This window comes from Cariama cristata, unplaced genomic scaffold (assembly GCF_000690535.1).
Source record: "Cariama cristata isolate BGI_N322 unplaced genomic scaffold, ASM69053v1 scaffold33347, whole genome shotgun sequence".
In the NCBI taxonomy this organism is placed as follows: domain Eukaryota; kingdom Metazoa; phylum Chordata; class Aves; order Cariamiformes; family Cariamidae; genus Cariama; species Cariama cristata.
This window is the reverse complement of record NW_009625525.1, coordinates 1-19,078: the sequence shown is the minus strand read 5'-3', so window position 1 is coordinate 19,078 and position 19,078 is coordinate 1. Positions and strand designations below refer to the sequence as shown.

General features: G+C 39.9%; 1 protein-coding gene across 1 annotated transcript in view; it reads right to left on the bottom strand.

The window, feature by feature from the left end:
- LOC104164340 (trifunctional purine biosynthetic protein adenosine-3-like) overlaps positions 1-15,041 on the bottom strand; it is a 21,256-nt gene extending 6,215 nt beyond the window's left edge. Inside the window, exons 1-15 of the mRNA XM_009703635.1 lie at positions 14,897-15,041; positions 14,667-14,762; positions 13,835-14,009; positions 12,069-12,180; positions 11,546-11,605; positions 10,592-10,717; positions 9,813-9,900; positions 8,578-8,663; positions 7,899-8,067; positions 5,141-5,372; positions 4,914-5,005; positions 4,074-4,183; positions 1,829-2,027; positions 1,024-1,275; positions 578-730 (exon numbers count right to left, since the gene is read on the bottom strand). Of these exons, the coding sequence (XP_009701937.1) occupies positions 578-730; positions 1,024-1,275; positions 1,829-2,027; positions 4,074-4,183; positions 4,914-5,005; positions 5,141-5,372; positions 7,899-8,067; positions 8,578-8,663; positions 9,813-9,900; positions 10,592-10,717; positions 11,546-11,605; positions 12,069-12,180; positions 13,835-14,009; positions 14,667-14,762; positions 14,897-15,041 (2,095 nt within the window). The remainder of the gene's footprint in view (positions 1-577; positions 731-1,023; positions 1,276-1,828; positions 2,028-4,073; positions 4,184-4,913; positions 5,006-5,140; positions 5,373-7,898; positions 8,068-8,577; positions 8,664-9,812; positions 9,901-10,591; positions 10,718-11,545; positions 11,606-12,068; positions 12,181-13,834; positions 14,010-14,666; positions 14,763-14,896) is intronic.
- Positions 15,042-19,078: the final 4,037 nt, after the last annotated feature.

Here is a 19,078-nt window from a genome sequence, read left to right as displayed (position 1 = left end):
ATACATACACACCCCCCCCCCCCCCCCCCAATATTTTGTGACTTGCATGAATATAGTTTTCTTTAGTATTTTGAACTTTTGAATACTTTGCCCAATTTTGGCTTCAACAGAAAAAGTTCTACCTTACTTACAGATGTCAAATGCTAATCTGTTTTGGGGAAGCTACCATCTACCATAAAACTTCATTAAATATGTGTGTGTACACATGTAGTGTGCAGCAAATCATGCAAGTTAATTCTCTCAACAAGCTTCACTGTTTGATCAAAATGTTTAGTATGCAGAGGTGTCTTGCAGAACACACAATCTTCTCATACGCTTTTTGTCCTAGAGATGAACTGCCTTCAAACTCTCCTTAAATTTCCCTTCTCCAACGAGAGAGTGATGCTCATCAGCTGATGCTTTCTGGAAATAGGAATGCTTTTGGTAGGGTTTTTGGAAAAGCATTGACTTCGGGTCATTCAGTCTCCAACTGCGTAGACACATACATTTCTGAGTGTATCTAAAACTGAAGCTGAAAAGTCAAGTCCATGCTGTATATAAATTTTGTCAAACAGAAACAGTCATCTTTGATATTTACCTAGGACAGCACTGACATGTTCTGGCAGGATTCTGGAGATGCCTTCCAGCAACCCCTGCTCGGCAATGAAGGCAAAAGCCTTCACATGCCCGGAGCGAAGGACAGGCAGCAAAGATGGACTGTACATTTTTGCTGGGGTCAGCAATATATCTCCTGCAAACAAAAAAGTGTCAATTCAATCAATTTGTTTAAAAGGTCATTAGGTGTTCAGTGGGAATGCTTCTCTGAACAGCTTCTCTTCGGCTCTTTGTGGCAGACAACCTTGGGAAGTAGCAAAAAGTGCTGACCTACTCTTCCAAAACTCTGGATGCAACCCACAGACCTGCCCCAAAGACTGATTAACCCTAACCCATCCTGAAGTAAACAACCCTTAGCAGCATCTAGTTATGAAAATGTCTGAACACGATTCATTTGCAGGTTTGCTTTTGAGAAGAAAGATGTTGTACCTAGAGTCTTGTCACCACAACTGCCAGGTGCTGGTGAGGAGTAGCCTAAGGAGGACATTAAGAGAATCTTCCTTACAACGCTAAAGCCACGGCTGTGAATCCCAGAAGAGGCCAGTCCAATAAGCACATCCTCCTCATCAGCTCTCTGCAGCCCCAGAAGCATCTGCCCTCGCTCCACTGCGCCAACCACAAAGCCAGCCAGGTCATACTCTCCAGAAGAATACATGTCAGTCACCTCAGTCATCTCCCTGCCTAAGTGGGGAGAGAAGGCACTAGCTGTAAGTATGTTTTATTGTTACCTTTAAATCTATAGCATCTCCTAAAATAAGCAATGTATCCAGGATAGCTGCAGAGACATGCAACCTGAGAAGCGCATTCAGATGTATTTTAGAAATCCTTCTTGATTTCTTACTTCACCTCAAGACTTCAACAAAACAAAGCTCCATGAAGTTACTGAAAGAAGAAACTTTTTTTATTTCATGCTACCTCCCTGCTATGACTGAGTATCAGAGAGGGAATGAAAACATATTAACACGTCAAGAATGTGAGGCATCCAGTTTTGGTCTCCTTTGTACAAGGATAAATAAGCAAGAATTAGGATCCAAATGCATGAATAGTAAAAATATCCTTCTGTGCTGACTTATTTTACAGATAAGGATGAGTTTAAGCCCAAATGCTTGACTGTTTCACTGAACAGAAACCAACAGTTCTAATGCCACATACTGCCTCTGCCTACAAATCTATTTCACTAGTAATCGTTTCAACACCAGAGTCTTCAAATCTCAAAGGAGACGAGTGCTCATACCCAGGAAAGCGCATCCTGCATTTCTGCAAGCTTCAGCTATTCCCTCTTTGATTGTTTCAGTCACTTCAATGTCAAGTTTGCCACGGGCAAAATAACTGAGGAAGAAGAGAGGCTCTGCTCCTTGAGCCAGGATATCATTGACACACATGGCAACCAGGTCCTGACCTATGGTGTCATGCTTCTTACACACTTGTGCAATCTGCAAAACACAGTGGGAACCAGCAGTGGTGACAAGAAATACACAAAACTCAGATATCAGTCAGTCAAATAAGCAGAAATCTTCTCTTCCCTGGAAAGAATCGCTATAGAACATACATGCAGAAGATAACCTGGTGCATCATCTAGTTTAAATCAAGAGAAAACAACTCATTTTCTTGCAAAGAAAAGAAAAAGCTAATTTGTTTTTTTTGAAACATTCATTCAAATTCTAGCACCAGCTACCCAGAAATTGTCATTTTAGGTTGGTTGGTTGTTTGCTTTTTGGAATATTAAGTCAAATCCAGAATAACAGAGCTGTCTAAAAGCAATTACAAATTCCCAGGATATTCAACCTGTAGAACATCCTAGCTATTTCCAAAAATATGATCAGGTTGCTCATACATCACTGTGTGTTCTGCTTTGCTTTAATTTCACTGGGCTATGCAGCAAAACTGAAACAATTTATTAAGTAGTCGTCGTCTTCTCCAAGTCCACACAGAATGATATTCTTCACTCCCACCCTCCCCAAGGAGTCTTTTGATCTCAGTTATCTCATGTCACAGACAACAACGTGGGTCTGGTCTGTAGGCTCCCTTGAAAGACGGGTCTTCCACAAAGCAATATTTCCCTCAGGAAGGCTGCTATTTGGTTTTTAAAAAAGTTATCAGGGTGTTTGCATCCTACGAGTAATGAAACCTGATTCAGACATCATGGCTTCTATAAAGTAGCAACATGTACACTACTTTATTACAAGCACAGGTTTCTAGACTGTCAGGGATACACCCGAGCAGTTCCGCTTGTGCCAAATGCTGATGTAAATGCACAGCACCAGCTCACACAGTGCAATTCATCTCTGACAGTTACCACTTCAGGGTCTGAAACAGGACAAAGATTGCCTATGGATGGATAAATTTTCAAGGTAACTACCTTTTACTGACACAGCTCTATCAGTGTAGTTATACCTGTGCAGAAAAGCTCAGTACAGGAAGATGGGCAAGGGAAAAATGCAGCTAAATACTATCACTGGCATGAAAATGGTAACAGATCAGCACCTAAACAAAATCTGAGTTTGGATTACCAGCCTGATTTCTTTCACCAGCTGGTGGATTTAGAAGTGCTATGGAAACCAGTCATCCCATGTCCTTTGTTGCATTATAACATCTCCCTCCCACTGATCTAGTAACAATTCGTATAGGCATTGGCCAACTTTTTTTGGCCAAGGAAGAGTCTTGGGAACAGTCTGTGTAAACACAGTTGGGAATGTCTCTCTGCCAAGCAGTTGGAACAGATTCACAAGAGCCAGCACCAATCACTTTTTCATGCTCAGAGGTGTCCAAGGATGTAGGACTGCAAAAGACCTTCTGGATTATTATGTTCAGTCTCCTGCTGTTGCAGGAAGCCACACCATATCACCCCATTACTAAAGGTATACACATCAACTTGAAACAAGTTAAACTGCTGTGCTTGACCAGTGAAAGGCAGCTTCAGACCTCCACTCCTCTGATGGCTGAAACCCTTCTTCTGATCCAATATATAAATACATTCCTGGCTCAACTTATCCTATGTGTTCTTGTGTAATTAGCATTCTTTATCTATTGGCTTCTCTTCCCCTTTGATGTTTATCTCCTCCATCCTTTTCCCCAGTGCCCTGACAGAGGTAATTGTCCTATCTCTCTGCATACAATTTATTAAGCTAAGTCTGACAGTTACCATTTCAGCATTCCCCCGTACTCCTCTGAACTGACCCTTCTCAAAGCCAGTGGACTCTCTATTTTATAGCAGAAATTCTGGTTCTTGGTTGAAGTGCTCAGCTAAATTTTTTTAGTTTATTATCATTTCATCACAAAATATCCAGAGCCTCCACATTCTCAGTAACATATCCACAGGCCTTGCTAAAATGATCATCTACAAAGTTCAGATGACCATTGCAGTGGACTTGAGATGTACTTATAATGCTCAGAAGGGTGCAAATGGTGCAATTGGCTGTGGCATCTAAAACAGTCTTGGGAGATAACATAAGCTTTGCTACAGTCAAGTTGCAAGTTACCTGCAGTTTAGGTCCAAGGCCTTTAGTTTGAGATACCAAGATAGGATCATCATAACCAGATGCTTTCAAGTCAAAGAAACCAGCAAAGCTTCCTACTTCTGAATGACTGCCTGCCAAGTACAAATACATCAAGGATCATTTTTAAGGGAAATAAAAAGACCCAAAACACTCACCAAGGCAAGTACTGCAAATTATGATTTCTTGGACAAGAGAGCACTGACAAAAACATGCACAGCTTTATGAAGCATGGACCCCAAAGTCACGTATTTCATGGTGTTGTAAATACATCTTTATTATTCTCTATTTGTGACCTCTGGATTGTGTATAGCAAAGGTTAAACATTTTACCAAACTGTTAATGGCTTGCCTTTTTTCTCCATGTAGCTACTTTTTTTCCTAAGGTGAAAAAAAATCAACAAGAAATTTTCCTCAGTAGATCACTGCTAAGAGTAAAGGACATAGTCTGAAGAGCAAATAACAAGTTCGGTGATTGTTAGCCACAGCCTAATAACTGTTTGGATGTTGTACTCATGTATACAGCTGGTAGGATCACTTTTGTCCAGTGATGTACAAAGCCATTCCATTAATCCATGAGTTAATTCTGTTCACTACACTAACCTTGAAAAAATTAAATTATCTCCATGGTAAGCCAACTATTTTTTAATGAAGCAAAAGAGGAGCGATGAGAAAGAAATGAGCGTTTTCTGTCTTCATGGTGACCCCAGCCCAGCTTCTCAAGCTGAACTTCAATGCCAAGAATGCATTGCTCACCTCCTGGGGAAAAAAAAGATCTGTTCCATTCAATATACTGAGGAAATTCAAAGATTCTTCCCAGTCTTACCTGAGGTACCACTTACAATTGCTGTTTCCGGCTGATGAAACAAAACGTCACTGGCTACAGCTTCCACATGTCTCTCTTTGTATATTAGACCCCTGCGGAGAGTAAAAGACAAGCTAGCAGCAGTAGTGACATTTTCTGCTTAGACCATCGTTCATCACACAAATGGGAACAACAGATATAAAACTTTGGACTAGCATCTATTTCTGCTAGAGCCTTTGCTTACATACAGAGACTGTTTGAGAAGCCGTATACCCCGATGGCCAATGTCCTTCCTGTAAGTGGCACCCTTGAAACGTATGGCTGCTACACCCCTGTTGGCTTCTCCCAGTGCTTTCATCAGGTCCTCCTTAACAGCAGTAATGGAGAGGACTCTGCCACCACTTGTCACCACTCTGCCATCCTTCAGCGTTGTGCCAGCATGGAACACCTGCAGCCCTAACTCTTTGGCTTGCAGCAGCCCTACAAAAGCAAAAGGAATTCTCGTAAGTATTTTAAATCACACACTATGTTGGCAGACCAGTGAAGATTTAAGTCCTTTCTTCAGTCAAGAGAGAATAACAATAAAGCTTCCCACCTTACCTTTCTTCTGAGAAACAGCATTACCAGTGAAGGGTATCTCACCCCACTGGCCCTAAGACTACCTTCTGAGACATCCAGTAAGGATGTTCCCTTGAGCAGCCGAGGGAACTGGAATTGTCTAGCCTGGAGGAAAGGAGGCTGAGGGGAGACCTCATTGCTCTCTACAACTACCTGAAAGGAAGGTGTAGCGAGGTGGGGGTCGGTCTCTTCTCCCAAGTAACCAGTGACAGGACAAGAGGAAACAGCCTCAAGTTGCAGCAGGGGAGGTTTAGATTGGATATTAGGAAAAATTTATACACTGAAAGGGGTGTCAGGCATTGGAACAGGCTGCCCAGGGAAGTGGTGGAGTCCCCATCCCTGGAGGTATTTAAAAGATGTACAGATGTGGTGCTTAGGGACATGGTTTAGTGGTGGGCTTGGCCGTGCTAGGTTTACGGTTGGACTCGGTGATCTTAAAGGTCTTTTCCAACCGAAGTTATTCTATGACATACATCACACAGGAACAGAAATAAGGGATCCAGGAGCCACAACAGGACATATAACTACCCTGTGCCAGGGCAAAGCTGTGCTGTATATTGCAATTGTGAATAATTTCATACTGGAAAGCCCTGCATAAATCACAATTCATAGCAGTTTACTGCCTGGATTCTCCCCTCTCCCTGACATTAAACCATTAATGTAATGTTACCTGAGCATTCCCCTAGCTATTCTGCCGTGCCCACTCCACACAATTCCCTACCACGCCTGGAATCAATGCTCTACAAACACTTGCAGGTGGCTGCCCAATAGCTAAAACAAATTACTTATTTTGTTCTTTTTTTTTGTCTCCATGTATTTTCCTGTTAGAGGAAAGCAAAATTGTTCAGGGGTTTTTTAGATTCATATTTTGAGGAAAGGATAAGGGAAGAGGAGTAACTGCTGCCATCACCTGGAAAAAGCAAACCAAAACACAGTTTTCCCCTTGCTATCAGCTAGATAGATTTTATAAATGAGTAAAAAGGACCCTTATACTTGCTGAAGGTACAGTGTGTTATGTTGCCACAGCACTGCCCTGACAAGGTCAAAGCTGAGCCCCAGCTGGCCTTGCTGCAATTGAAATCTAACTCCTTCCCATCCTGTTTTAAGGAACACTCCAGAATAAAATGTTTGTTAAGCCATCAAAATGTGGGATATGAAATATGAAAAACAGGGAAAAAAAACAGTAAAACCTACACAGCTCCAAAGGTTGGAGTGTAATAATAAAAGAATGGATTGAATTTCATTGTTTTGACTGTCTTTTTTTGTGATTAACAAGCAGGGGGGTCATACTATCTCACTCCTAAAGGTATGAACATCAAATTGAAAAAAGTTAAGTTGCTGAGTCTGATTAGTGAAAGGTAGCTCGCTAGCAGAAGGATTAATTCAGTTAGGTGGTTTAGATTTTTACAGTTACAGAAATGCAGAGTTCCCCAGAATATCACTGATAAAGCAAAATAAATACAGTGAGGGAACTGGAAGAGGAGGGTGGGTGAGGAGAACATGACAACGGAAATCTTGACAAGGGAAAAAACAACATAACATGACCTTCTCCCTGGGTGATGTAGGGTAACTGGAGTTCTGACAAAAATTAAGATGGCCTTGATACAAGATCGGTTGTCTGGGTTGCTTTACACAAGGCAGAGTGTTGGACTGGCAAGGCAGTAGCTGAGGGGGAAGGAAATAGTAATGCAACAGTTCCCTCTCTTTTTAAACATTTAAAAAATCTTAATGAGATATTAAACCTCAAGAATTTTAACACAGGAAATGAATATTCACCCAAAGCCCACATGCCCACCTTTCCAAAGACCCTTCAAGCCTTATGAAGAAGAGGTCCTTATTAGTATTACACAGCAATGGCCCTGGCTGGCACAAGGGAAGGAACCATGCTGATGGTGGAGGCATGCACTGCTCTTATTTTAAAGGCCACAGGTCCTCAATTCTCACCCTTATCACTTGATCAGGCATTAGCTAAGATAATGCGATCTCCTGGTAAGGGAGCAAAGCTAGGAAAAAGGAAAAAAATGACAACATTGCAGTCCACATTTCCAGCACAGTTTGTGGAAGTACTGCGCAAGGATGCACCAGAGCTGTTCCAGGAGGATGTAATTCCCCATCACCTTCTTATCTCAGCAACCAGCTACAGACAGAGCTTTATAGAATGATGTAAACATTTAGCCCTGTACTACTTTGGACAGGCATACACTCTCGTTAAAAGACTTTACTGAACAGCTATCCCTTCACAACGACAAGAAGTGATGGATGAAGGCAGACTCATAGGGTGTGAGGGGCGGGACAGAGGAAAGCTGTACAGATCTGAGAGAAGAGGTAAATGCAAACCCACTGAACTATTACGTTGAAATTAAATAGTAAACAACCTACTGCAGTTACCTGTTACCTCCATGCCTTTGTCATAGTCTCCTGGGTATCCTGGACTTGCCATGACCACACACACAGCTGTACTATTTTCTGACCAGGCTGGCATGAAGCTGCAGAGTTTGCCATCAATTGTTGCTTGAATTACTTCATAAAAGTCATTTTTAAGCAGTGGAAGAATTACCTGCAGAAAATTTTCATAGTGATAGAAGTTAATTTTTATTTTGCTGGCTTGTTGAAATTCAACTTAGGGAACATTCAATTAACAGAGTAAAATCCATACCTGCCAAACTGAAAATACTGTATTTCCCTATACCAGTAGATTTGGAAACTACAGGTGAGCATTAATTTGCAGCACCTTTTTGGAACAGTCATAAATTTACAAACATGAGATGTGAGATTACATAGAAGGAAACTGAATTTAGGCCCCTCCCATTCCGCTTCCATCCAGAAAAATAAAACCTGAGGAACAGCTCTTTAACTTGAAGTCCTTAACTAATAATTCACAGAAGCTGACTAGCCAAAATTTTAAGTTAGCTCATACATTGTACAAGACATTCGCATTCAGATCTGCAGGTTCAGGGGAAAGAAGACATAAATCCAAATATAGCATGCAAATTTCCCTAGAGATAAACTAGAACAGTCAGAGGTAAAAGAATGAAGCATACTTAAGTTTCCAGTATCTTTTACTCACCTGGCACTGAGGGTCACCAAACTGACATTTAAAGCTTAAAATTTTCATACCATCTTTAGTAAGCATTAAACCTGTTTGCAGCACACCTGAACAGAGAGAACAACACAGCCAAGCAAATTAATTTAAATGTTTTTTTCAAGAACTCCTTTAAATGCAACGCAGTATTTTGGAATGTGGGATGCATTTCTGCAAATCATAAGGAATCAGGAGTGAGGATTCTGCAAGCACTTATACACAAGTCATAATAATTCCACAATAACCAACAAAGTGGCAAGCAGCAACCTGAGGAACATTGCATCATGTTTTAGACTGAGTACAACAGAAAGCAATCTCTCTACATCAGAAAGTTGAGTTCCGCCTTCTGCTACAGCTCTCTAAATGCAGGCATTCAGAGATCAGAAGGAACTGACAGGATGAAAAAACAGTTCCCATAAAACCCCATTCATTACGCAGACCTTGTGATTTTCTTACCATTAAGTGCATTATGGTTATGCATAAATAGAGATGTATAACTCTGTATTTCAGGCAAAAATACCAAACCAAAATTCACTACTGCTACTAGCAAACAAAAACAAACAAAAACTTATTGAAGTTGGTATTGGGTAATTTCTACTGCAACGCACATATTTGCACATGGTGATCTAAAGCAGGCCTCTCATTGCATAATCAGAAAACCAATCCCCACAGAATAACAAGTGTTAAATTTTAAACCTCACAAAGCATCAGGTCCTCCAGTGTCATCATGAAAATGCTCAACACCCACTACACTGTTACTGAGGATCTGGGCATTGTAAAAAAAGTTACCAAATAGCAGAGAATGCATCACAGACTGGAACCCAACTCTTTACACGTATGTGATCTTGACAGTCTTCAGTACCAAAAGCAGCCATTGGCATTAAGTGACAGCTGTTCTTTTTTCAAAACAGCCTTAAGACAAAGAGTGAACAGTACAACCAAACTTAAGTATATATTCTACCCTGAACTACAAAGAGTCTGGTTGCAACTGTTTTAATAAAAAATATTTCATAAAAATACAGTATGTTTTATGGAGAAAAGACAAAAATTCTTCTCTTCAAAGGAAGAGCTATAAACCAAATCAGTGAGACTTAACATTGCGTGACAAATTAACTACTTTTCTTTTAAACAATAATTATTTGGAATTCAAAAGCAATCTCTAACAATGAAACTAACCTTGATATGACTTTACCTTGTTTTTCAGTTGAATGCTTACTTACCTACATATGCTGTTCCTTCTTGTCTCATACTATCAACAACATGTTGAAGGATAGCATCATTGATTTTCTCTAGGAGAACTTCTGGAACCTGACGATCAACATCAAACTGATTGAGACAGTGATGACATTTGCTGGACTAGCTCATAGGACCTGGAAGGACTGGGGTAAGTAAATGCCTCTGCTAGGTTTTCTGCTCTCCAACCCCCAACCAGTGTGCTCCTTCCATTAGGGTGCCACTGCCTGAAGGATAGATCTGATCCTCTGTCTCCCAAGATTTTTTGTTTGGTTCTTTCTTTAGAAGGCCAGTTTCAAGGAGGTTTCAGACACTGGCAACCTGGGCTAGGTTACACAGTAAGATTGTTTCTGTACTTATAGAAAAACACACTAATAATGTACTTGAGCAGCATATTTAGAACAATGCAGCCAGCTTTAAGAATCAACAACAAGAAACCCAAGATTATGTTCAAGACACAAAGACTCCAGGTCTGCAGGGAATTTTGCAGGGACATTTCAAGTCATGCTAATGGGAGCAGAGAAACACCAAGTTTAAGAATAATGGAAAAGGTAAAAGAGAGACCATTCCTCAGAACACTGGCTCATTAAATCCCAAAGAATGACTACTAAAGTTTGAGCCCTCGTAACTGAGTATTGCACTTACACAAGCAAAGCATCAATCAATTCCAGAAGAAATCTGGCCTGTGTGATAGAAACAAGATTGGGCGCTAAAGGACATAGATGTGATCAGCCTTATTGCAGGCTGAGAAGAACAACTGCTATACCTGAGGAACTGGGCAATAGGCTCCCATCCCTCCAGTGTTTGGACCCTGGTCACCATCCAATAATCGCTTGTGGGCCTGCGCTGGGGGCATCGAAGCAACAGTCACACCATCCGTGAAGCACAAGCACTGTGAAGAGATGCACGCAACACAGAAACAGTGACAACGTACTGTCCTAAGGGAAGTTAACGCTGCTGGTCACAGGCTGAGGCTCAGTTCTGCCAGGAAAATTTAGGAATCAAAGATAGAAAGCAATAGGATCCACTTATTCTGCTCCAAGTCCACTGACCTGAAGGATTCATTGAGCTTTCTTGCTCATTTTTAAATAATCAAGAGAAATGGTGGCCCTCATAACAATTCCTTTCTGATGGATTAGATCTCGAGCTATCAGTCACATGGACATACGCTTACCTTAAGGCATGTGAATAGTCTTCACTGACTTGACAGAATTATTCATAGGTTTCAAGTTAAACTTATGTGTTTGCAGATCAGGGGCCTGAATGAATGTGAGGTATTCTCAGTGCAGGACAAACCTTGCACAAAGAACTCATTTTCAGTTTTCATGTGGCATATAATATGCATGCTTAAGTTTTATCCTGCCACTGAGTAGTAATCCATGGTAAAGGAATGTGCTAAAATAGGTGCTAAATATTAGCACAAAATTATTGATGTAACAAGAATTACCAAGACAAATTCTTGGTTTACGTCACCTTAGGAAAAAAAGATCATTTTCCACCTGAAAAGATCACTATTATTGCAATTTTATGGCTAATGTAGAAGAAAATTCTGCTGATAACATGCATTGATTAGTATAACATCAAATTGCTTAGATTGCATATTTATTTAAGTCCAAATAAAACAAAAAAACTACTTGAAACAATAAACGTGTGTTTATGCATAGAGCATAGCAGTAATGCTAAAGAATAACAGCACATGACCACGCCATTGATCACATACAGAAAGTTCTTCCCCTTGAAGAAGTTCTTCAATAACAACCATCTCTCCAAACATTCTGTCCTGTACAAAAAAAAAAAAATTTTCTCCAGTTAGCAAACATGACATCCACTGGATAAATCCTCTTTTTATTTTCTTTTAACAGAAAAACAATGTATATGAAAAGTACCAGCTTGCTTGCATTCTGGTATGTTTAGCAAAGCCAATAGAATCTCATTTGGAAATAAGGAAGAGACATTGAAATGCACCTTATCAGACCCTGGGAGCCAAGGAAAAATGAAAAAGTTGGAGGGGCAGGGCAGCGGGACTCAGTGCTGGAACAAGAGTCCAGTCCCAAATGCTACAAAGCCTTGCTCACTGCCCGCTGTCTGGGGCAAACATGAGGAATTTGAGGATGATACCCAGAGAAATTCCTTAGTCAAATGGGCTTCTGAAAATACTTGCTTCCTGTAGCCAAAATTACAAACTCACAGGCTACAGAACATCAAGAATTGGATTCCCACTGATTAATTAAAGATTTATCCACCTGCATAATCTCTTGGACAGCTCTGCAGGCTTCCTCTTTGCTGGCTGCAATAGTCACTTCTTTTCTAGCAGCAGGGCCCCTTGCCCGTACAACTTGCGCAGGAAAGTCTGTGCTTTAAATGAAAGCAAAAGTGAGATTCAGGCATCCCTACTGCACCTAGTGAAATTATAATTTTTAAGCTGAATGCCTCCCATATTCTTCCTTTTTTTTTTTTTTTTTCCAAACAGTTGAAGAATAACACATCAGAAAGACACATTCCCTGCTAGCCCATCCTGTCCTGGAGGTGAATGGACTCTTATAGCCCTTAGCACAGGACTGTGAAGCAGAAATCCATGAATTCTATTGTTGGATTTCTGACACCAACTCAATGTATATCCTTGGACAAGTCATTGAACTCAGTGAAACAGCTCACAGTTTCTTCTTCACCTCACTTTAATACTTCACACTTTTTCCTGAGTTGGGTTATTATTTTATTCCTGTCATAGGTTTGGAAAGATGAACTCATTGATGATTTATAGTTTTATAACACCAGATTACAGTACATAATCCTATAAACTACTATGGAAGTTCTGTTTAGGGCTGTACGGTTAAGGCTGAGTTAGGTCTTGCACATAAAGGATAAAAGGATAGGTTAGAACTAGTGTATTAACACTGTATCCCCAGAATTGTTCCACTTAATCTGAAACACAAACTAAATCCAGAAGAAAAAAAAGAACAAAATGGCATAATGTTAACATACTTTAACTACACTTTATCCATTCAGCTCTCTCCAGCTTGTGGACAGTCAAATAAAATGTTCCTTTTGAAGAGCTGATCCTACACACTACTAGCCTGTTTTCTGAAACAACATTGCATTCCTCTTTTCCACATTACGATTTATATTAGGATAAATCTCAAACCTAAATTTATACAAGCAGTCAAAGCAGGCTCCCACAAAGCTCCCTTTCTCCACATCTCAGTGTGCTGACCTGAGATACAGTTTTCCTTTTTGAGTCTTACGCATGCTTACAGAAACACAAGCTGTTGGCCTGTTTCTCTACATGGCAGTAATACAGACTAAATGCTGTTACAGAGCAAAGGCAGTGAAAAGGTTGTTTTTATTTGAAAAAAAAAAAAAATTCCACTAGATTATACCACATGTAGCATGTGACAGCAAAGACAAGAAGTCCGTGAAACCAACACACGGCAACAGACCAGTGTAGCTGAACACAGCAGCTGCTGTGAGACTGGACCAAAATAGCCACAGAGGTAAGTTACTGTCCCAAAGGATCCCCAGTGACTTCAGAGGCATTACCGCTCCAAGCAATTGCAGATATACACAGTTACATTTCTCTCTCCATGTAAGAGAGATGCTGTCTAGCCTTGAAGAAATAAAAGTATCCTCCTTAATTTATAGTATTTGACTAGAACCTCCCAAATCACTCCACAGATACCATTTTGCTGGTATCTGTCTGTGTAGAAATGATTCTTACCCTTACAGAAAGGGCTATTGAAATATTTTTTCTGTCACAATTTTTTTGTCTTTTAAATGGCTAACTACCATCCTGAAGAAGCTGACCAAAGGGAAGAAGAGCTGTGATCTGTGAACAGAAAAACCAAGTTCCCTGCACCTTCACCATCTGTCTCTAATTACAAAACTAATTAATTCAGCAGCTACTTGAGAAGAACAATGGTTGAAGAGTTACCAAGTTCTAGGTAACTATCATGAGTGAAGACCAAATGCATAGATAAATTGTCAGAGGAGTTTCCAGTATCAAAATATTTACCTGATAATAAACCTACAAGCTTCCTGGGGATTGGTGAAGGCTTTCCATCTTGCTGTTGGGATCCCATGTCGATCCAGAAAGGCTTTGGCAAAACTGGCGTTGGATGCCAGCTGGGCTGCTTTTGCAGATGGTCCAAAACACCTAACTCCTGCTGCTTTCAAGTCATCAACAATCCCTAATTATCAAAAATAGCAAAAGAATCAAGTTGTCTCTTTGGAAACATCAAGTCATTTTGACAAAAGGAAAACCACATAACCATTCTGGCACTCTGTTACACTTTTCCTTATCTCAAACAGCTAATTCATCCTTAAAGTAAGGTTCTGCATATCCAGTGACCTGTTTCATCATTTAGTTTTAAGAAGTCTTTAGCTCTTTACGTTACTAAGCCCTGTCACAGTTACCACCCCGTCACTACTGAAAGGACTGCCTGGTACTTCTGTTCACAATTTAAGACATGGAGATCTCACTGTACCACGTTACAATAAATGCACGTGATGGTCTGGCTACTGTTGCATACAGCAACAATGTTAGGACTATCGCAAGAAAATTCTTTATATAAAGGAGAGCAGAGCAGAAGACACAAGAATACTTGTAACCGTTACTGATTCTTGATCTTGTATGATTTCCCCTGCTGATTTCTAACATAGAAAAAACAGCATACAGCTACGAACCAAATGTTTTAAGTGACTACAATCTACAAGATAATCCAAATTTTCTTGTTCTTCAGTTTAGTTAAGTCAGTGTGTGTCCTAGGAGCCAAAAGAACTTATTTTAAAGCAGAATTCAAGGTGCTGATGATTTTTACTGTCCAGTTAATTTATTTCAGCCTTACCAGCTGCCAAAAGAGCTTCTTGTCCAACTAACACAAGTCCAATGTTATGATCTTTGCAGAACTGGGTAACAATAGTGTGATTGCTCACTAATACAGCTGAAAAGGAAATAAAATTAAGTTACCACTGTGAAGCCTAAATAAGAGATGGGAGATGAGAATGTCATTGTTCCATCTCCCTAAGAAGTATGATTAAAATAATGAAACAGCCCATGAAACATCCCCCTTTTTACCTGAATTGGAAATTTTTCCATTGTCAGCTGTTCCTGCATTTCCTGGAGCAACAAACACATGTTTTACGTGAGGGGACTGGGCCAACTTCCAGGCCAGCGCATGCTCTCTCCCTCCGCTGCCGATCACAAGCACCCGATCAGCCATTAACCTGTGCAAACCCAGAATCATCTCATGTATCTACATATAGTACTATCTATTTATTTCACAAACCCATGTAAAAATAAGCAAAAATATATAAATTATGTCTCTCACTTATAATTGGTAAGTAATATCAATCCAGTTTGTATTAGAAAGGTATCTATAAGACATCTGAACAAAGTGACTGTACCAATAGTGTCACTGGATGGATGCATCATTCACGTTTGGTTTAAATACTGACAACAATGAAATCACCAAGAATTTTTTCCACTTGTTTCAGTATAGTCAAGATTTCCTTTCTTAAGTATCCAGGCTGAAATAATCTTGTCATGACTAGGTCTCATCAAGTCCTTTGCAGAACTACACAGGGCAGAACCAAGTTTCATATAAATGCTCTAGGTAACTTACCAGATAAATATTTTTCAAAGTGAACACTGAGGTCAATCTAGGAACTTTTATGAGCGTAAACATTCTCAGTAATAAGTGGTAAAGACAGTTTTCAGAACAGATTTTATACTTTGACAATTGATAAGAGGGCAACTTCAGCAGAACAGCATGCTCTATAAAAGAACAACTGTTAATTTCACTAGCACACTGACATTTTAAACAGTTCCTCAATAATGTTTCTAGGCAAATTAGTTTTGATTTATTTCAGAAATATTATCATACCTAATGTAGGTCACATCTGCAAACTTAATTTTTCTGTATGTGCTGAATGTGGGCAAATGTCAGAAAGAAAAAACACCCCAGAACATGACCTTTAAGGAAGATGCTAATGGCATAAACCAGTCCTTGCCCAGGAAATAGATAATAAATTAAAGACACCATAAAACACCAACTTTGCAAGCAACACATCCACAGTCTTTTCCCAAGAAATCATAACCACTCGTTTGAGTTCATTACATAGCTTCCAAAAGCAAACAGAAGCTAAATGGTGACACCGAGGTATAATATTTCAGAAAAGATGTTCATAGAATCATAAAGCAATAACCATGTTTAGAGTTCCTGAGACAGTATTAAGATATCTTAACCTACTATCAACAAAATAAAATTTAACCATATATTTTCATAACTATTAAATTGTCCAAGTACGATGTAAGTACTTCAAGTATCCTGTCCCTGGGGACTACAGACCATTGCGGATTATCTAAGAGGCTAATTTTAAGTTTTAGCTATTGCACTTTAGGCTTATAAACACAGAGCATATGCGTAATGCTTTTATTAATCTCCAGACTGATTTTCTTGCAAAAGACTTTTCTAAGTCTTTATACTGTGTAACTATCCAATACGTCAGACTTTGTCTTTCCTTCTGTCACTGCTTGACAAATAATTCTGGAATCACTAGGAAGTTGCTGTGAATTTAAAAGTAAAGGGTTACAACTGCTCTATCTCTAACAAAGACATCAACATGCTCTCTACAAAGCTTCATTGGGCACTACAGTCCAACTGTTATTAATAAAAAAACAAAGTAGTTTTAAAAGTGAAATTATTTTTTCCCTTAAATATAATTTCACAATTCACTGAAGTTTTCTAAGGCAGAATAAATTAAAGTTCCTGACTGAGAAGAGAGGGAAATCAAGCAGTGCCTCCTACCCTGTGGAAAAAACACACATTTCCATTCCACATCATAGTGAGGACACTAAAGACGTTTTTTGCAAAGCAATTCAAAAGCGTGCTGGAAGAGACAGTTGGTCCTAGAAGAAAGGCTGTAGAGAGGGACATCTCACTTGAGTTGGCTTCCCTTACCGTGTCAGACCCTGCTGTTTGTCCACACAAAAGGCTGAGGAGTCTTCCAGATGGATTCGAGTTCTTCCTTCAGCTCCTGTTTCAGATCCAAATGATTTCTGATCTCCTAAAGCCAAGGCTAAGGGTGAGAGGGTGAAAGAAGCAGACAGACCTGCATGCTGCCCTGTCTCCTTTTATCCTCCTATCTAACAGGAGGATCCCCAGCAGGATCCCCTTAATGCCACCCGCCCTTCAAAACACACCTCCCCACAGACTTCAGCAGTGTGGACCATTCTCCTCGCTTCCCATTTTTCTTTAGCTAACAACAAAACCAACTCCTCCCCACCAATCAGTCCTACAACGTTAATAGTATTCAACCCTGGGAAAAAAGAAAAGCAGCTACAGTGTGGTATCAAAAAGCTGAGATCATTGTTCAGTTCCCATGTTAAGAGCAATTTTATATCCTCTGGCAAGTAAAGAAGCTGAAAGACCTTGTAAAAATAAAACACAGCTTTCACAGTCTACAGCTAAACAGAAACACCCCAGTTAAAACCTGCACACATAACTCCCACAGACCTATTCTTTTTAATGGAACGTATCCTTAGATGTATATATAAAGGTTATTTTAATATCTAGCACACACTGGAATTGTGCCCCCCTTAATTACTACTTAATTACCTTCTGAAGAAATTTAATACAAGCAGTGCCAGAGACACAATGCATATAGTAAGTGTTATTTTATTCTCCACTGGTTCCTACACCATCCTCTTCAACAGCTAAATCCTTTCCTGATAGAATCTGAAATCCTTTGGTTAATGTTTGGCAAGCTTGCAATGCTACCACTCTTTACTGAAAATGAAATTCATGTATCCCAACATAGCAGTGAGCACTATATGTGTGTCTTGAAGTCAGGCAATGAGAAATAAAAAAATACATTAATAGAAACACAAGCCATTCATTTCACACCACTGAAACCATTTTTACAGGAAATCTGCAAAGTTTGTTTAAAACTTCTATGGAATTAACAGCTTGTGTACTGTTGAACAGATGCTGTACTTGAATCTCCCAGTTTAAGGAGACATGCCTGCTACAAGAGTCTGAAGCATCACTTATGGAGTATCTATAGGCTGCCTTCCTTAGATATGCAAACTTACAGTTCTACATTTTCTATCTGTCACTGAACAGCAAACCACCACAAGGAAAGGACAGTCCTATTTCTTATAAGACAATAAAATTTATCTCTTTTTTGCAAACAGTTTTTGTAATTTTTTCTTCTAGTCAGGGGGTTGTGATAATTTAAGTCAGAAACAGAACTCATGCAGCCCTGAAATGTCTCTCTGCTACATGACTGGCCAGAAGAAGACAATTTAAACTTGCATTCATTCCAGTGGGTCAATTTGTATTGCAATTCTTTGACCAAGCTGTTTTCTTAGGCGATGAAGTGAATATGCAGCAGAGAAAGACAACATGCATGGAAACTTTCAATATCAAAATCTGACTTTTACAGAAAGCGAATTTGAAATTAAAAAAGTAGAAAACCATTACCTAATTAATAGAAGAGAAAATTTCTCTGAAAAATGTATTTTAGTGTTGTTTATTCACCAAGATAACATACTGGCAAAGCTGTAGCAGGATGAGCAGTCAGAGTATAACATTGGAAGCTGTAAAACAAAGCAGATTGCATTACGTGGTTGCTGCTTCCTTTCAGACATCAATGCCACCATTTCACTGGCTGGATATGCAGCATGCTCAACCATACCCTGTCAAGGACCATTAATTAAAAACACAAGGGATTTGTTTGTTTGTTTTTTAATAATAGATACCGGTGTTCAGGGAGGAAACAAATTGTTATTTTTTTTCCACCTGCTAAGCCTTTAGTTCATGCATCTGAGTCCTCCTTTCTAGGCTTAAACAGTGACAGGTTTCTTTAGCTGAAGTTGCCATTCCCTGACAGCCAGCAGCTGCCATGCATGGAGGCCACAGGAAAAGCCACCAGGTGTTTTGGGTGAGCCTAACAAACGCCAGCTCACCCTGCTGCCAGTACAGCTGCTCAGAGACACTCAAAGCACTTTGAAAACCCCGTTATGGACAAGGATACGAACGCTGTAAAACATCAAGCCTTTGTCAGGGTAAGCACTGCAAAGGAAGCCCATGAAGAGGCGGGGGAACTTGTCACCTACTAAGGTAGAAGTCACTCAGGAGAGCAAATCCTAGAAAGCGGTTAAGGTCGACATGTATACGTGTACATATAAAAAAAGAATACGGGAAGCTGTGCCTCCCATAAACTCTTATCAACGGCCGCTCGCTAGCAACCCGCG